Here is a 15246-nt window from a genome sequence, read left to right as displayed (position 1 = left end):
AAGTCAGGAGTAGTGACTGCTGATACAATCATCTCCCTAAGTGCAAGGTAACAGGGGAAATCAAGTTCTCTTGCTGGGAAGTTGTTGAAGTTTTGGAGCCAGAAAACTGACAGTAAAGAGGAAAGATTTCCTTGGCCTTCTTTTCCTAGTAAGTCATGTTCCTTATTGTCCAGTAACTTGGAAGAGAAGAACTAGAGACTAGAAACATCTGGGAGTAAGAAGTGCAGGGAGGTCAAGAAAGCATGTGTGGAGATAGTGGGAGAAGAACCTGGTGTGCTGAGAGAAACCCTGGGTCCAAACAGCATGAACGAAGCCTGGTTTTGTTCCATGAGGAACCTGTTTACAATTTCACGCTTCCGATTGATGACTAAGGGCTGGCTGCTTAACTCAAATCCCAGAACCAATTAAATGTTAGTCACACACCATGGTAAAATGGTTACAAAAATCCTGCTCCATAATGTTAGGAGGATTATGTTTGTTCTGTTCTGGCGTTCTGCACGTATACATTTGGAGTACCTTCTTTTCCTCCTTATTTCTGTCTTTTTCATTATCTCCTTCTGAGGACCATACATACCTCTGTCCAATCAGAGAGAAGCCACTCACTGGGACAGTCGTCTTTCTTGCAGGCTTGCTGAGAGGCCAGTTTTGAGGCTGAACAGAAGGTATCAGGAAGCTCTAGGAAGCTGCCATCAGCCATGCGCTGCTTGCAAAGAACCTCGCGCTTCTGGATGCCCCCTCCACAGGTCCTAGAGCACTGGGGAAAGAAGAGAAAGTCAGCTCAACATAGAAAGTGGTGCGGTTCAGGTGCCAATTTTTACCTTTGCCTTGGCTGAATAAAGAGAGAAAAAAGAAAAAAAAAAAAAGAAAGAAAGAAAAAAGAAAAAAGAAAAACCAGAAACTAGCTCAAAAGATTTTGCCTCTCTCCTTGAAATGAATTTTGTAGCAAGATCTACACCCTCTTCTCTTAATCTCAAGTATTTAACTAGAACATCCAGGAATTTTAAGAGCCTTTAAATCATAGAATGTTGCTTCTAAACTATGATTTGTAGCCGCCTAAGACAACTGGTTTAAAAGGTTAGTATAAGAGAGTGTTAAACATATTTACGACCCAGTGAAAATAATCTGTGCAGCTTCCTGAATGAACAAGCGAGAGAGTTCCTGCCATCATTGTAAACCTGGAGAAATTAATCTGCAGAGAAGGCAGGCCTTTCTCTCTAAGTGTAAACATCCACTCTAATGGAAGGACATTAAATTTGAGGCCTGGTTTTCTGAAGAACTCCCCCAGAAGACTTTTCTTGTAGGATTTGTGATTTCTTAGGGCAGTGGGAGCAAGAGCCACTGAAATTTGGGATATAAAAAAAAAATAACCTTATGTCAGTGGTTTTCAGCAGGATCCCAAACACACTGTCTACATGTAACTTAATAATTATAATCCAGTTGGATGAGGAGGGAGAGAGGCCTCATGCAGTACAGAGTGTCGGATGTTATTCCAAATCTTTCCTCCCTCCCTTGAAATAGCAAAAGCACCCCTAATTTCTAGCGGGGCACATGATTTTTCAGCATATTGACCAGATTTACCAATCTCCCTTGAAGGTAGACATGACCAGGTGACTGAGTTCTGGCTGATGGGGTATAAGTGAAAGGGTTGTGTCATTTCAGAGAAATGCCCACAAAGAAAGTGTGCCATTTCTCTCTTCCCTTCCTCCTTTCTGCTGGGTGGAATATGAACATGATGTCTACTACAATTTAAGCCTCCATCTTGGACTGTGATAGGCAAAAAGCAGCAGCCTGCGTTCCCAGTTGCGAAGCCACCATACCAGCCCTGGCCAGAGTGTGTTTGTGTGAGAAAGAAATACTTCTCTTTTATTTAAGCCATTTCTTCATGTTCAGGAAGATTTAATCTGTAAGCCTCTGACTGTGCTGTGGATATTTTTTTTTTTTGTAAAAATTCTAAGGAGCGCTATGCTTTCCTCAAGAATAGCCCCCTTTCTTTAACCTGTTCCCTTTGGGCTCTCTGGGAAATCAGACTTGGGCATAAAGCCGGAGGGTTTGTGCTGAAAGAGCTGCTCCTGCTGCAGCAGTGGCCTCTGAGAATCGCTGTGCTTACTGCCTTGTATTCAGAACCTCGAGGGACATTTGTGCCCACAGCTGAGGTTAGGATAGTGACACAATATCCCAGAGTAGTCAGAATGCTGTTGTGGTCCAGCTGTTAACCCCTTACTCAAGTGGTCCTAGTCTTGCATGAATTTTTAAATCACCTGAGGTTTTTAAAAAAGTACTGAGGCCTTAAATTTAACCACACATTTAATCATTAAATCAGAAACTCTGGGAGATGGGTCCCAGTCATCAGTTTTTTAATTAAAAATATATTTTTTAATTCTTCCCGGTAATTCTGCAACCAGGGTTGAGAACCATCTCTCAAGTGAATGTACCTCCACCACTTTCGATGGAAATAAAATAAACATAGAACCGGTGGTTGTTTGGCTCCCACATGGTTAAATGTGCCCTTTGTTTGTAGTCCTGAATGGCTCGAGGTTACAGAGCTACTGGATAATGAAGATAGAAGAGCTCTCAACTTGGTCTAGTTAGGCCTTTTAACCCTAGAGCCCTTCAAACCACCCAAGCCAGTGGCGAACAACCTTCATTTGCATTTCAAATTTTAAAATTTTGAATGAAAATAACTTTATTGAGTCCCACAAGAAAAAAAAATGTATTTTGTTATGGCTGGATTCAACTACCTATTCACTGAATTAAAGAAGGCTAAGGATAAGGGTGAACCCCCCCCCCCCCGCCCCCCCCCCCCCCAAGAGGTAAGTCTTGTAGAAGCTGAGGCTAGAGCTGAAATGACTCAATCAACTAAGACTACACAGGGGTGAGAAGTGGTTCATTTTTATTCTGTATAATATTCTCTGATCAACCTCCTACTGAGCACATTCTCTGGGCTGGAGTGGTAGATACAGCTGGAGAATGAGTCTAAGGTCACCTTTTCTTTCTTGTGGTTGTATGAACTGCTCTCTGCTTGCATGGAAGGTGCTCTGACTTCTACTTTATGGTGAGGCCCCAGGCCTTGAAAGGCCCATGCCTGCTGAGACCTGGGTTTCCACTACACCCTCACTGAATGGGCAGTGCTTTCAAATTCCATCCTCAGCCTCCACTCTGTGACTGTCCCTAACTAGCAGGATCTGGCCCATGATCCAGATTGAGAACCAACAGTCTAAAATAGCTCATCTACACCGTGGTGGCTCTGGACGTTTTCTCCCTAGACACTTTGATTTCTGAGCTGAAAGGATACATTTGAACACAGCTTCTAGGCTATACCACAAGCTGGCTGGGTGGACTATATTCAGTGGCCTGTAGCCAATTGTTATCCACCACAGATTCAAAGAGTCTCTTCTAAGACTTTGCTTAACATGTCATTTAGCCTTAATTAAGGAAAAAATCTATAGCCTCAAAGCTAATGATTCAAATTTTGAGTGGTCCAGGCCTTTGGATTCTCTGACTCTTCTCAATTTTGGTGATTCCCTGGCCTCTTTATTTATCAGAGAAGCAAACTTTTTAGTTCTTATTTGGAGTAGTTCAATAAACTCCTGAAGGATTTTACTTCTTGAACGTATTTTATATCAACACTGCCTAACATGGTTCCTTCTGTGAACATAAACCCTCAATAATATTTGTGGAATTGAACTGAAATTTGTGGTTGGGGAAAATTTAAATTAGTGGCTAAGAATTCCATTTACTTGGAATAACCCTTCTCATTACTAGGGATAACTAAGGTTTCAAATCCGGTTTTATAGTCTTTTGCATGGCTTCTTAGGTTTAATCTTTTCTTATTTCTGTCAAATTCTTACTTCTAACAAACCAGGTATTCTATTGTCAGATTCGTTATAACCTTCATTGTTCAGCCCTTCTTCGGAACTTTTATAACTAGACAACTAACCATGTGTATTACTGATTCTTAAGGATTTGCCAAACTTAGGGACTATATTTTCCACAATTCTTTCTATTCTATGAATTACTAAAATTCTTTCATGAATGAATGTAATTTTGTTCAAATCATAATTGTCAAAAAAAAAAGTTAATGCTAAGTTGAAAATTTAAATCTTAAGCTCTGACCTCTTCCCTACCCTTACTCAACATGCCCAGTTAAATATGAATAGGTATCTTGACCTAAACATATCTAAAATGGAATTTATGATTCTGTTCCTCCAATATCACCTCAAATGTACTCTTTTAGATCTTCCCCACTCATTTAATGATGCCATAACCAAGACAAAAACTTAGGAAGTTATTGATTTTTCCTTTTCTCATCATCTCTCCCCTGACACCCAATCCATGAGCAAATACTTTCAGATATGCCTCCAAAACAAGGAAGCTTTACCTCCACAATAATAAATTAGGATACGAGCCTCTGTGGCCTAGACTACTATTAAACTTCCAAACCGGTCTCCCAGTTTCTCATTTTCTCAGCTACCAGCAGGATATAGAGAGCACACTCAATTTGAAGAGAGTTCCTCTCTCTTTCTGATGGCTTGTTGAAAACTCTTTTAGTTGAACAAAACCAGAAGCAAGAAGATAGAGTCTGTCTAGGCCAGTCTCCTGGACACAGAAGAAGAAGGTAGAGAGTGGACCTAGAGGAGCAACAAAAGATATTCAGCCTATCATCTTACTCCCCTACACCTATTCTCCACATAGTCGCAACAGTGATGTCTTTCAAAGCATAAATCAGATCATATAATTCCCATGCTTAAAACCCTCCAGTGGCTTCCCCTAGTGATTAGAAAAACATCCAAACTCCTGTAACCCTACCCTGAAAAGCCTTATATGTTCCTTGCTCTCATGGAACTTTGAGATTGTCTAACTCAAATCCTTCCACATTCATTCATTCAGGACAAAGTTATTAAATACCAATCATGGACCAAGCATGGTTCTAGGTTCTAACAGTGGACAAGGAGCTTCACGCACTTCTACAATGTTATCTCATACAACTCTCCCTTGCCCTACATATTCCAGCCACACTGTTTTGTTTTTGCTGTTGTTCCTCCAATGTCGAGCTTGCTTCTCCCACAGGGCCTTCATGCTTGCTCTTCTCTCTACCAGGATCATTCTTCTCTTATATCTTCACGTAGCTGAGAATTTCTAATCTTTCAGCTTTAATTCCATTCTTATCTGCTTGGAGAGGCCATACCTAACCTCCTAGCTAGAGTAGCCAAAGTAGTCTCAATCCTATTAATCTCATTTTATTTTTAAACAGCTCTTTAAGTAGCTCTCATCCCTTTCAGAAATTATCATCTATTAGACTATTAGCTCTATGCAGGAAGTGATTTTTGCTTGCTTCTTGTACTGCTCAGATTAATATTTGAGAATTGCATTCAAAACATTCTCCCAGGATAATATTGTTACATCTTTGATAAGAAATCTTAGGATTGAATGACTCCATTGCTAGTTTTTTTTTTCTTCTACATTCTTTTTTTTTCTCTTTAAAGTTAATGATTTGTTTGTTTCCCAGTAAAGAAGTGGTCAGGATATGAGCTAAATCATAGAATGACATTTTATAACAGATGCTGGAGGTACGTGATGTTTTGGTATGATTCATAAATATGTATACTGTAGTGAAAATGCTGTGTATTTTTCTATGAGAGAAGTAAAGGCTGGTTCATAAAATCATTATCCCCTGAACCTCAAAATGACATCAGACTACTTTACTTCTAATCCTTTGATTATAACTCATAGTCAGATTCCCCATGGGTACTATTGAGTTTGTCAAGCATAAAGAACATGCTCTTAAAGTTTCTGTTACCCGTGACTGACATTTTAGACGCTTCACTAGTGATGTCAGATTTGTAGGAGTACGGATCTCTTTAGTGTTTGATAGCTGAAATTTTCTTTTTCTAAGTATCTTATAGGCAGAAGGACTTCTATTCAATTTGAATAAATGCTTCAAAAATAAACAAGTAGTTGAATAAACACAGCTCTTAAATTCGAGCTGTCAGTTAAAGCTTCTTAGCAAATGTGGTGATGAGGTAAAATGCAGCTTAATTTTCTCTTTCAAATTGAGTAAGTAGATGATGAAAATAATTGGTCTTATTTCAAGGGTAGAGATTTAATTAAACTGCCTTACAGACTGTTACCACTCACTTAAAATAACATAGCTGGCTTACTGATTTGCAGATAGGACCTGATTCAGGGGACAGACCTTCAGACGACTGTGTAAAGAAGTCTGTGACAATATGGTGACAAAACAGCTACCGGGAAAGTAAACAAAAACAAAAACAAAAACAAACAAAACCAGCTTATTTTGAAGTTTGATCTATAGTAGTCCCCCTTTATCCATGGTTTTGCTTTCTGCAGTTTCAGTTACAGTCAACTGCGGACCAAAACTATTAAATGGAAGTTTCCAGAAATGAACAATTAATAAGTTTAAACTGCATGCCATTTTGCATAACATGATAAAATCTCATGCCGTCCCACTCAAAACGTGAATCAATCCACTGTGCAGCATCTCCAGTCATGTGCTCTTCCCACCCATTAGTCACTTAGTTGCATCTTGGTTATCAGATTGACTGTCTCAGCATCACCATGCTCGTGTTCAAGTAACCTTTATCTTAATAATAGCCCCAACATGCAAGAGCAGTGATGCTGGCAATTAGGATATGCCAAAGAGAAGCTATAAAGTGCTTCCCTTAAGTCAAAGGTGAGTATAATATAATGAGATATTTTGAGAGACCATATCCACATAACTTTTATTATAGTATATTGTTATAGTTGTTCTATTTTGTTATTAGTTACTATTTTTAAACCCTTACTGTGTTTAATTTATAAATTAAACTTTATTATAGGCATGTATGTATAGAAAAAAACCATATATATATACACACACACATACATATATATACATATACACATACATATATGTGTGTGTGTGTGTGTGTGTGTGTGTGTGTATACATATGTATGTATATTTTATAGGGTTTGGTACTATCTTTAGTTTCAGGCATCTACTAAGGGTCTTGGAACATATCCCCCAGATAAAGGGAAACTATGCACAAACCCCTTAGAAAATTCTCAATGCCAGATGAGGTCCAGACTCCTAAAAATACCCTTCAGGTCCTTCATGCTGTAACCTGCATTGAGTTTCCCATGCACATTTCTTCCCTACCTGCCATGTGCCAGTACTTTAGCTATGATGGATCATTGGCCCATACCTAGGCACATCGATGCCTTCTCTGCTCAGGACTTGATCTTGTTGTTCCTTCTGTGAGCAATGCCCTTCACCTCCTTGTCCATCTAGAAACTTTCAAGACATCCTTGAAGGCCCAGCTCAAATGCCACTTCTTCACTAAAGCCTCCTCCAGCACTTCTGCCTCATGCAAATGAGCAATCTCCTATCCACCTTGACCTAGAAGGGTACTGCATCTCTCCTAAAAGGTCCAGTCATTTGTGTTCTGTTTTCCTTTGCCTCCCTGCATGCACACAGGATCATGCCTCTTTTGAAGAAAGGTAATGTAGTCATCTGTCTATTCCCCAGTGCCTTGTATAGCATTTGCCAAAGAGCATGCACTTCATAAAGTTTGTTGAATTGATGATTGGATGAATAAAAGAGCCCCAAATCCAGATGTTTAAAAGATGTAAAACAAACATCCAACTGATGGGCTCAACATCCACCTTTTATCAGGCTGTTTTATCATTAGCCAGAAGCTGCTTCTAAGCAAGTCAGCAGTGGATGTCAGCCAGCAGCAGCATGAACTCTGCTAGGTGCCCTGACCTGCCAGGTATGATGGAAGACCACTTAGGCAGGGTATCTTAAAAGTCGGTCTCATTTTTGCTCAAAAAGTTTTCCTGATGTGTTTACATTGATGAAATGTGTTTTTTTGTTTTTGTTTTTTAATTGTAGAAGATGAAATTTAAAATTAATTAAGGTTCTAAAGTCTGTGATGACTTTGTGAACATGTTGAGATTGCCTGGTGAAGCTGACGGTTCTGAAATGAGAGGCAGCCTGCAAAGAAGAAAAAACTTAAAAGAAACAGCAAGAGAAATTTAATAACATGAAATGAAAAATGTTTGCCTTTATAAATCATCAAGTAATATAATATTGTGACACAGAGAGGTGGGTCTCTGGTAAGGGGTGCTATTTTAAAATTTATGCCATAAACAGAATAAATAACAAAAAATGGTATTTATAGTAGTTATCCTAGCTGCCATACATGTTTTATTATATAAGGTCATGGATTCATTAGTTTTATAAGACAAGTAAAAAATATACAATAAGGGGGGCACTTGAAAGTTAGGATTCTATACACTAATACAGTGTCTCTAGGGGCTTGTATTTTTAAAGATTTTCCCATAATCATTACATTAACAAATTTTGCCTGTAATGACACTTTTGGTTTCATCTTAGTAGTTTGATTTACTGAGAGCCGAGGTCAATTCCTTGATGCCTCAAGTCATATTTTTGAGCCCAACACAGAGTGATGATTATGTTCTATTTCTAAGGTCAACTTTCCAGTTTTAACCTACTGTGCTCTGCTTATAGCTTCTAACTCATTTCATTCATTTATTCATTCACTCATTCATTCTTTCATTAAATATTTACTGGGCACTTGCCGAGTGCCAGGCACTGTGTTAGGTGGTGGGGATTTAAGATAATTAATAAATGGTTACTATGTCTCAGGTACTTGGAGTTCCGCCAGGGAGAAAAAATTATCCTAAAATGGGATTAATTTTACAAAAGGGGGATTATAGAGGAGAGTGCAACTAAGTCTTTATGAAAAAACTGTTGAAGGCTCCTTGGAGGAGGTGACATATGAGGGGCTGGCCAGGGCGATAAGGAGCGCTGGCAGAGTCAGATTACATGTTTTTGGACCAAGGGTATAAAGGACATGGCATTTTTAAGTATCTCTGAGGAGTCCTGAGAAGGTGGAGCATAGGTTTCATGGAGAAGGGTAGCTGGGAATGAGACTGAGAAGGCCGATGAAGGAAAGATAATGAAGGGTCTTGGACATAATCTCAAGACCATGGGATGTCATTAAAGGTTTTTAAAGTAAGGGAGTAATATGACCTGATTTGTAGAAAATGACTCAGGCAGCAAAGACCAATAAGTTCCAAAGGCGACTGCCCGTGAGATGTGAATAGGTGTGCCAGGGAAAAAGGTTTCCTGGTCAAATAAGTCTAAATAACACTGCACATCTTATACCTATTTGGGGGTTCTCAGCACATGTTAATATTTTAAAGGCTCAAGAAAGGGCCTGTAGTAAAGAACCATCGATACCAGGTTGGAGAACACTGGATGAGAGTTAAGCAAGAGAATACGGGGAGACCAAGTAAAAGCCTGTTTGCCATAGTTTGGTTATTTGTGAGAACTGGAACCAACACAGGAGGAGAAGGATTAGGAAAGAAGAGAAGAGTTGGGGTTGGGAGGATACAGAAGGTGGAGCCAACAGGATGTGAGTGTTGACTTGACTGAATACAAAGATCAGATCAGGCTGAGATGGCTCTAGTTTCCAGCTACAGAACAGGCTAGATAGTGGAGTCGCCTAAACCATAAGATTCATGAAAGGGGACTGGGTCTTTTAGGGAAGGTGGCAGGTAGGTATGCTGTTGAGTTTGGTGTTAGATCTTTGGAATTTGAGGTATCTTTGCAATATATGAGACTGGGAGGTTCAAAAGGCAGTTAGAGACCATGCTAGAACAGAATTTGAAACTGAGCCAAATGAAATTACGGCCCAGCAGAACAAAGAAAATGAAGACTGAATCTCACTTATTAAACAAAACCATAAAAATAAGGACGGAATTTCTAGTTCATTTTGTGGATTAGAAATATACTTTGTAATACAAACTAAACTTTTTTAAACTTGGAGGTACAAGGGTATATTTTCTGGGTTTAATATTCCTGTTACCAGGTGAAGCATTGGGTTGCAAACCCACTAAAAGTCAGAGAAATTATTACGAAGAGCTTTCTACAAATAACAACAAAAGCACTACACATCTGAAACTTGACTTCTCATCTGTTTTGCTTAGATTTATTGTTGCTTCTAATGGTAAGATGAGACATCCATTTCTTTATGAAATATCCTTCTAAAAATGAGATAAAAATCTTAATAGATTTTTCTCCTCTCCAGATACATTTAAGTAAACACAGCCTCTAACTTATGAAAGTTTGTATTTTAGTCACTGGAATATAACAAAACTCATGACTAGATTGGCTCTTTCTGTCAGAACTGAGTCCTCTAATACAGACCAAAATTATTCTTTTCTCTCTGTGTGTTTAAATCTAGAAAATGATGAATACAATTCTCAAGCATTTATAACTGTCATTAAAATTCTCTTAATATTACGAGCAGGAACTCTTTTCTCATACACCTTTTTAAGCAGCTAAACTATAGGCATGTCAAAGTGTAACCCTGATTTTTTAAAAAAGAGCCATATAGGGAAATGGCTGCATAATCACAGTTTAAAGTGTGTGTGTGTGTGTGTGTGTGTGTGTGTGTGTGTGTGTCGGGGGGGGGGGTGGGATAGGGTCTGTGGTGCATGTTTCAGTCTCTGCACAGATGTGTGCAATATGTGTGTACATGTTGGGTAGACACAACCCTGAACATAAGACATATGCAACATAGAGAAATATAAATTATGCTTCAAGTGGGTTCTCTAATTCATTTCAGTTTAACTCTTCTAGCACCTTTCTCTTTTTTTCTCATTGCTCTTAAAAATTTTTTAAAGAATAAAAATGAATACAGAAAGAAGATTGATGAATACAAAGCTTACAGATAATAGTGAAGAGAGTAGTAGTAGAAGGCACATTTTGCATTTCAAGGACCTTATGCTAGTAGAGACTAATGCTTAGTCAGCCCAGAATATAGAAGATTATAGCAGGTTGAGTAGTGACCCCAAAGGTATCTATATTGCAATCCCTAAAATCTGTGTTACCTTACATGGTAAATGGCCTTTGCAGATGTGATTAAGTTAAGCATCTTGAGATGAAGAGATGCCTGGATTATCCAGGGGGGTTTGATGTAGCCATAGTGGTCCTTATAAGGGGGAGGCAGGAGGATCAGAGTCAGAGAGATTGGATAAAGTACAGAATCAGGTTGAAGTGAAGCACTTTGAAGGAGTCATAAGCCAAGGAAACAAGCAGCCTCTAGAAGCTGAAAAAGGCAAGGTAATAGATTCTCTACTAGAGCAAGAGTTTCCAACCCCCAGGCCACGCTCTGTGGCCTCTTAGGAACCTGGCTGCACAGCAGGAGGTGAACGGAGCAAGCTAAGCTTCATCTGTATTTGCTGCGGCTCTCCAGCACTAGCATCATTGCCTCAGCTCCACCTCAGATGGTTAAGCACTAGGTTCTCATAGGAACACCGGTCCCTGGTGCCAAAAAGGTGGGGGACCACTGCCCTAGAGTCTCCAGAAGGAATGAGGCCCTGCTAATACCTTGATTTTAGCCAAGTGTAAGTGATTTCAGACTTCTGACATCCAGAGCTATAAGGTAGTAAATTTGTGTTAAGTCACTATATATATGTGCGGTAATTTGTTACAGTAGCAACAGGAAACTAAAACACATATTAACTGCTTGGATTTAATAAGTAACCAATACTAAGATTTAGGAAACTGCTGATTTTGAGGCTGGTCCTAGAGTTCCTCACAATTTAATGCTTTAGAGCAAATGGTAAAGAGGTCTTGGGAAAGCTGCACTCTGTAATGAGAGAATGGGTTTTGAAGCACACAGACCCTACTTTTCCTTTCTCACCTTTGGGCAAGCACAACTTCAATGAGTCTTGTTTCCTCACAGGGTTGCTGTAGGATTAGAATAGAAAATGAAAGAGCAGTGGAATGAGTTCTACTACATGACGTTTGAATTCCTGTTCATCTCACAGTGCTTCAGGTTCCTCATCTATAAAATGAGGGTAATGGTAGTGACCATCACATTCAGAATAGTGAGGATTAAATGAATTAAATATGTAAAATGTGTAGAACTGTGCTTGACACTTAGTAAGCGCTGCTCTTATTAAAGAGAAAAGGCTCCTGAAATGTATCAAGTGCCCAATGAATGAACTGGCAGACTTGCCGTGAACCTTTCCAGCACCATCCTCTATGCTTTACATACCTGTACTGGGTGTTATGGGGTCTCACTGAGACTCGGTTTCTGCTGTCATTAAACTGATGGTATAATTCAGAAGTCATAGGAAAGCATCTGTCCAGGTAAGGTGGTATAGGACTGTTAAAGGAGCAGCACTGACCATGAACTTTGTGTGACTTCAGCAAGGGAAGATAGAGGAGTCATGCAGAAGGGACAGGACGCCTGTCTGACTTTGACAGGCAGAAGGAAGGGGAACTGTGTGTGGGCAGGGCGAAGTGTGGGCCGATAGCAAGATACTAGCAGGGATGGGAGAACTGCAGCTGGAGTTGGGCCGGGACAGACTGCAGGGGATGAAGGCCTAAGTAAGTAAGTCATTGGGCTTTATTATATGACAATGGAGAGTCACTGAAAAGAATCCTAGCAGAAGACTGTGATGATAAAGATGTCTTAGATTGACTTGTGGCATATATAAAGGTTCTCAATCATGGTCTGTAACATACCAGTGTGTTATGGTCCCTTGTGGGGTGTATATAATTCATAATATATACCCACCGTCAAAGTTGATGGTGATGATGTTGAAGTGTGCATGTATTTAGTAAATTACAGAAGTTTCAGGAGACTAATACAATAAATATGCAAGTGTTTCAGAAGCCAACTAAACAAAAACCAACAAGATATTAAAGGTAAATTGATAAAAATAAATATTAAATGAATCTTTCAACAAGACACGAGATAAAAGCAACAAACACAATATTGAGAAAAAGGTAGAACTGAAATAAAGAAGCCCCCCTAAAAACCAAAGCTACAATTGGATTTCTGCTTCATATATGCCTAATTGTTTCTCAAGTAAAATTTTAACAAATACTAGGATTCCGTGCTAGTCCTCTCCAGACCTGCAGAATATATAAATATCGGCTATTTGCCATTCGCTAGGCAAATGCTCTACAAGGGACAAAGAAGGTTGCATTCTTAGCAGGCAAATGATGATTAACCTAAATTATGTCCCCCCCCTCCCCGAAAGAAAAGTGTACTGCTTTTTGAGGTCAGTGTAGCCCAGAGTTTAAGCAGCAAGGAGTAGAGTTTCTCCCTTCCAATGTGCCAAAAGTCCAAGTCCACAGGGTCTTCTTTAAATGAAACATTTGATGCCCCATCTCCTTTTCTTTCTTTTGCATGCCATGCGAAAGATTGTAAAAGGTGTTGAAGGGTTACAGACCCCAGCCCTATCCTCTGCTAGATCTAAGCAGCTAGACTGAAAAGACCTAGTGAGTGCACAGCAGGTTTCCTTGTCACAACACAATAACCAAAAACCAGAAGGCTATTCAGATGAATGGATAGTCAAGAGCTGATGTCTTAACTAAGTAGTCTCCTAAAACAATAGCCCATTAGCAAGACACTTAAGTTACTCTGACTTATTCCATATAACATAAATGACTTCCTTTCTTTTAACAAGCAGTCAGTAATAGCCGATTTTGCCTAACAAAACCGGTCCCCCCAAAATAGGATTCTAAAAACTAAGATAAGAAGAATAGTCTATTGTTTCCTCTACATTCCTAGAAATGACCAAGGAAGGATTCTTAATACAGACCCTATGCACCAATATTTAACAAATTTTTAACCAATTTAACCAATATTTAAGAGGGGTTTCCTTTGGAAAATAGACTCACTGGTGGCTTTCACTTTCTATGTTCCTTATTTCGTGTTACGTTTTAATATTTTCCACAATTATTATGTACTGAGTACGACATAAGATATTTTTTAAAGGTCCTAATAAAAGTGTAGTCAGAGGCTCATGGGATGAACTTCAAAGAGCTGTTTACTATTAATTTCCTGATCTGAAAATGTTCGTATGTAGGCATATCTTGGAGATATTGTGGGTTTGGTTCCAGACCACCACAATAAAGCAAGTTGTAATCTTTTTTTGCTGGTGGAGGGTCCTGCCTTCAATTTGTAAAATATGCAACATCTGTGAAGCACAATATAACAACGTACACCTCTATCTGACTTATCCCAAAGGCTTCTCCCTAGTGGAATAGAAAAGGTTTTCAAAATAAATTCACGTCTTAATAGGTCCAAGGTAGATTGAAAGAAGAATAATTAATTAACTCTTTGGAAATCTGCTGTTTTAAATGAGGAAGATGGTTGGAGTAAGGGGTGGGTGTGGTGTTGGCAATAGACCAAAAAAAAGTCATGAGTATGTATGTGCTCTAAAAATTGAAAAAGCATCACATGGCAGTGCCATTTTTCAGCAGCATGCGTGGCTACTGAAAAGAGGTTGGTGTTTAGCTGACTTTTACTGCTATGCCAATGTTATACTCTATAATGACACAGCAGAAGTATCAATAAGATATGAAGTTATAATTTCAGGGCTTGTAAGGCAGTAGTCATGATCCATTTATGCATTTTGTCATTCAGTAAACATTCTATCTAGAACTTACTATGTGCTTACTGGCAACACAAGCTAATAATACAGGGACTTAGTGCTTTCAACAGTGGAGGCCAATTTGGGCTGATTCCTGGTCTAGGGTTGGTATGGGTTAGTGGCACAGTTTAAGGTCATGTATTCACTCTAGTTAAATGTTAAATTGTAAATATACTAGAAATCAAGAGACCCAGGTTTTGTTTACTCATTACTATTTGATTCTCTGAGCACTTTACTAAATCATAGCCCCAAGATGGGCTGGGAGAAGACAGGGGGTCTGTCAACTAATCGTGAAAAAGCATGGACAACGTGTGGAAATAGTGGCCCTTCTCTTAGCATTAAGGTAAGGAAGGGTATGTAAGCTGATATCCTTTTCCCTTCTCAGTCAGATGACCATATAACTTATGGGGCACTTTTAAGAGTGAAAAACTGTTTCAGTAAAACTGGGATGTATGTCCCCCTCACCTTTTCGTATTACTTTTTGTGACCTTTGATGTCACTTTCAGCTATATCTGATAGCATATAGGGAGGAAATAGCAAAATAAGATTTTATCCAAAAATATAAAATCCTTTTGTGTTTTTAAAAGGCATGAAAAAAGATTATTTAACTGAAGTATGATGAATATAATTTTAGATAGGATATTTTAATAAATAGTTGTGTTTGTATTATTATAATATATGCTTTAGAGTGGGGTCAGCAAAGTCCTGAAAAAGGACAAAGTATTTTTGGTTTTGTGGGCCATGTGGTCTCTATCACACCAC

At 39.0% G+C, this 15246-nt stretch overlaps 1 protein-coding gene across 3 annotated transcripts in view; it reads right to left on the bottom strand.

Moving 5' to 3' along the window:
- ADAMTSL1 (ADAMTS like 1) overlaps window positions 1–15246 on the bottom strand; it is an 823217-nt gene that overhangs the window by 132353 nt on the left and 675618 nt on the right. For all 3 annotated transcript variants that reach the window (XM_036217921.1, XM_036217923.1, XM_036217924.1), the window contains one exon: window positions 575–754. In XM_036217921.1, coding sequence (XP_036073814.1) covers window positions 575–754 — 180 coding nt within the window. The remainder of the gene's footprint in view (window positions 1–574; window positions 755–15246) is intronic.

This window comes from Rousettus aegyptiacus, unplaced genomic scaffold (assembly GCF_014176215.1).
Source record: "Rousettus aegyptiacus isolate mRouAeg1 unplaced genomic scaffold, mRouAeg1.p scaffold_m13_p_3, whole genome shotgun sequence".
Lineage (NCBI taxonomy): Eukaryota > Metazoa > Chordata > Mammalia > Chiroptera > Pteropodidae > Rousettus > Rousettus aegyptiacus.
Note: the sequence above shows the minus strand (reverse complement) of the source record. Positions and strands in the feature narration are given on the sequence as shown.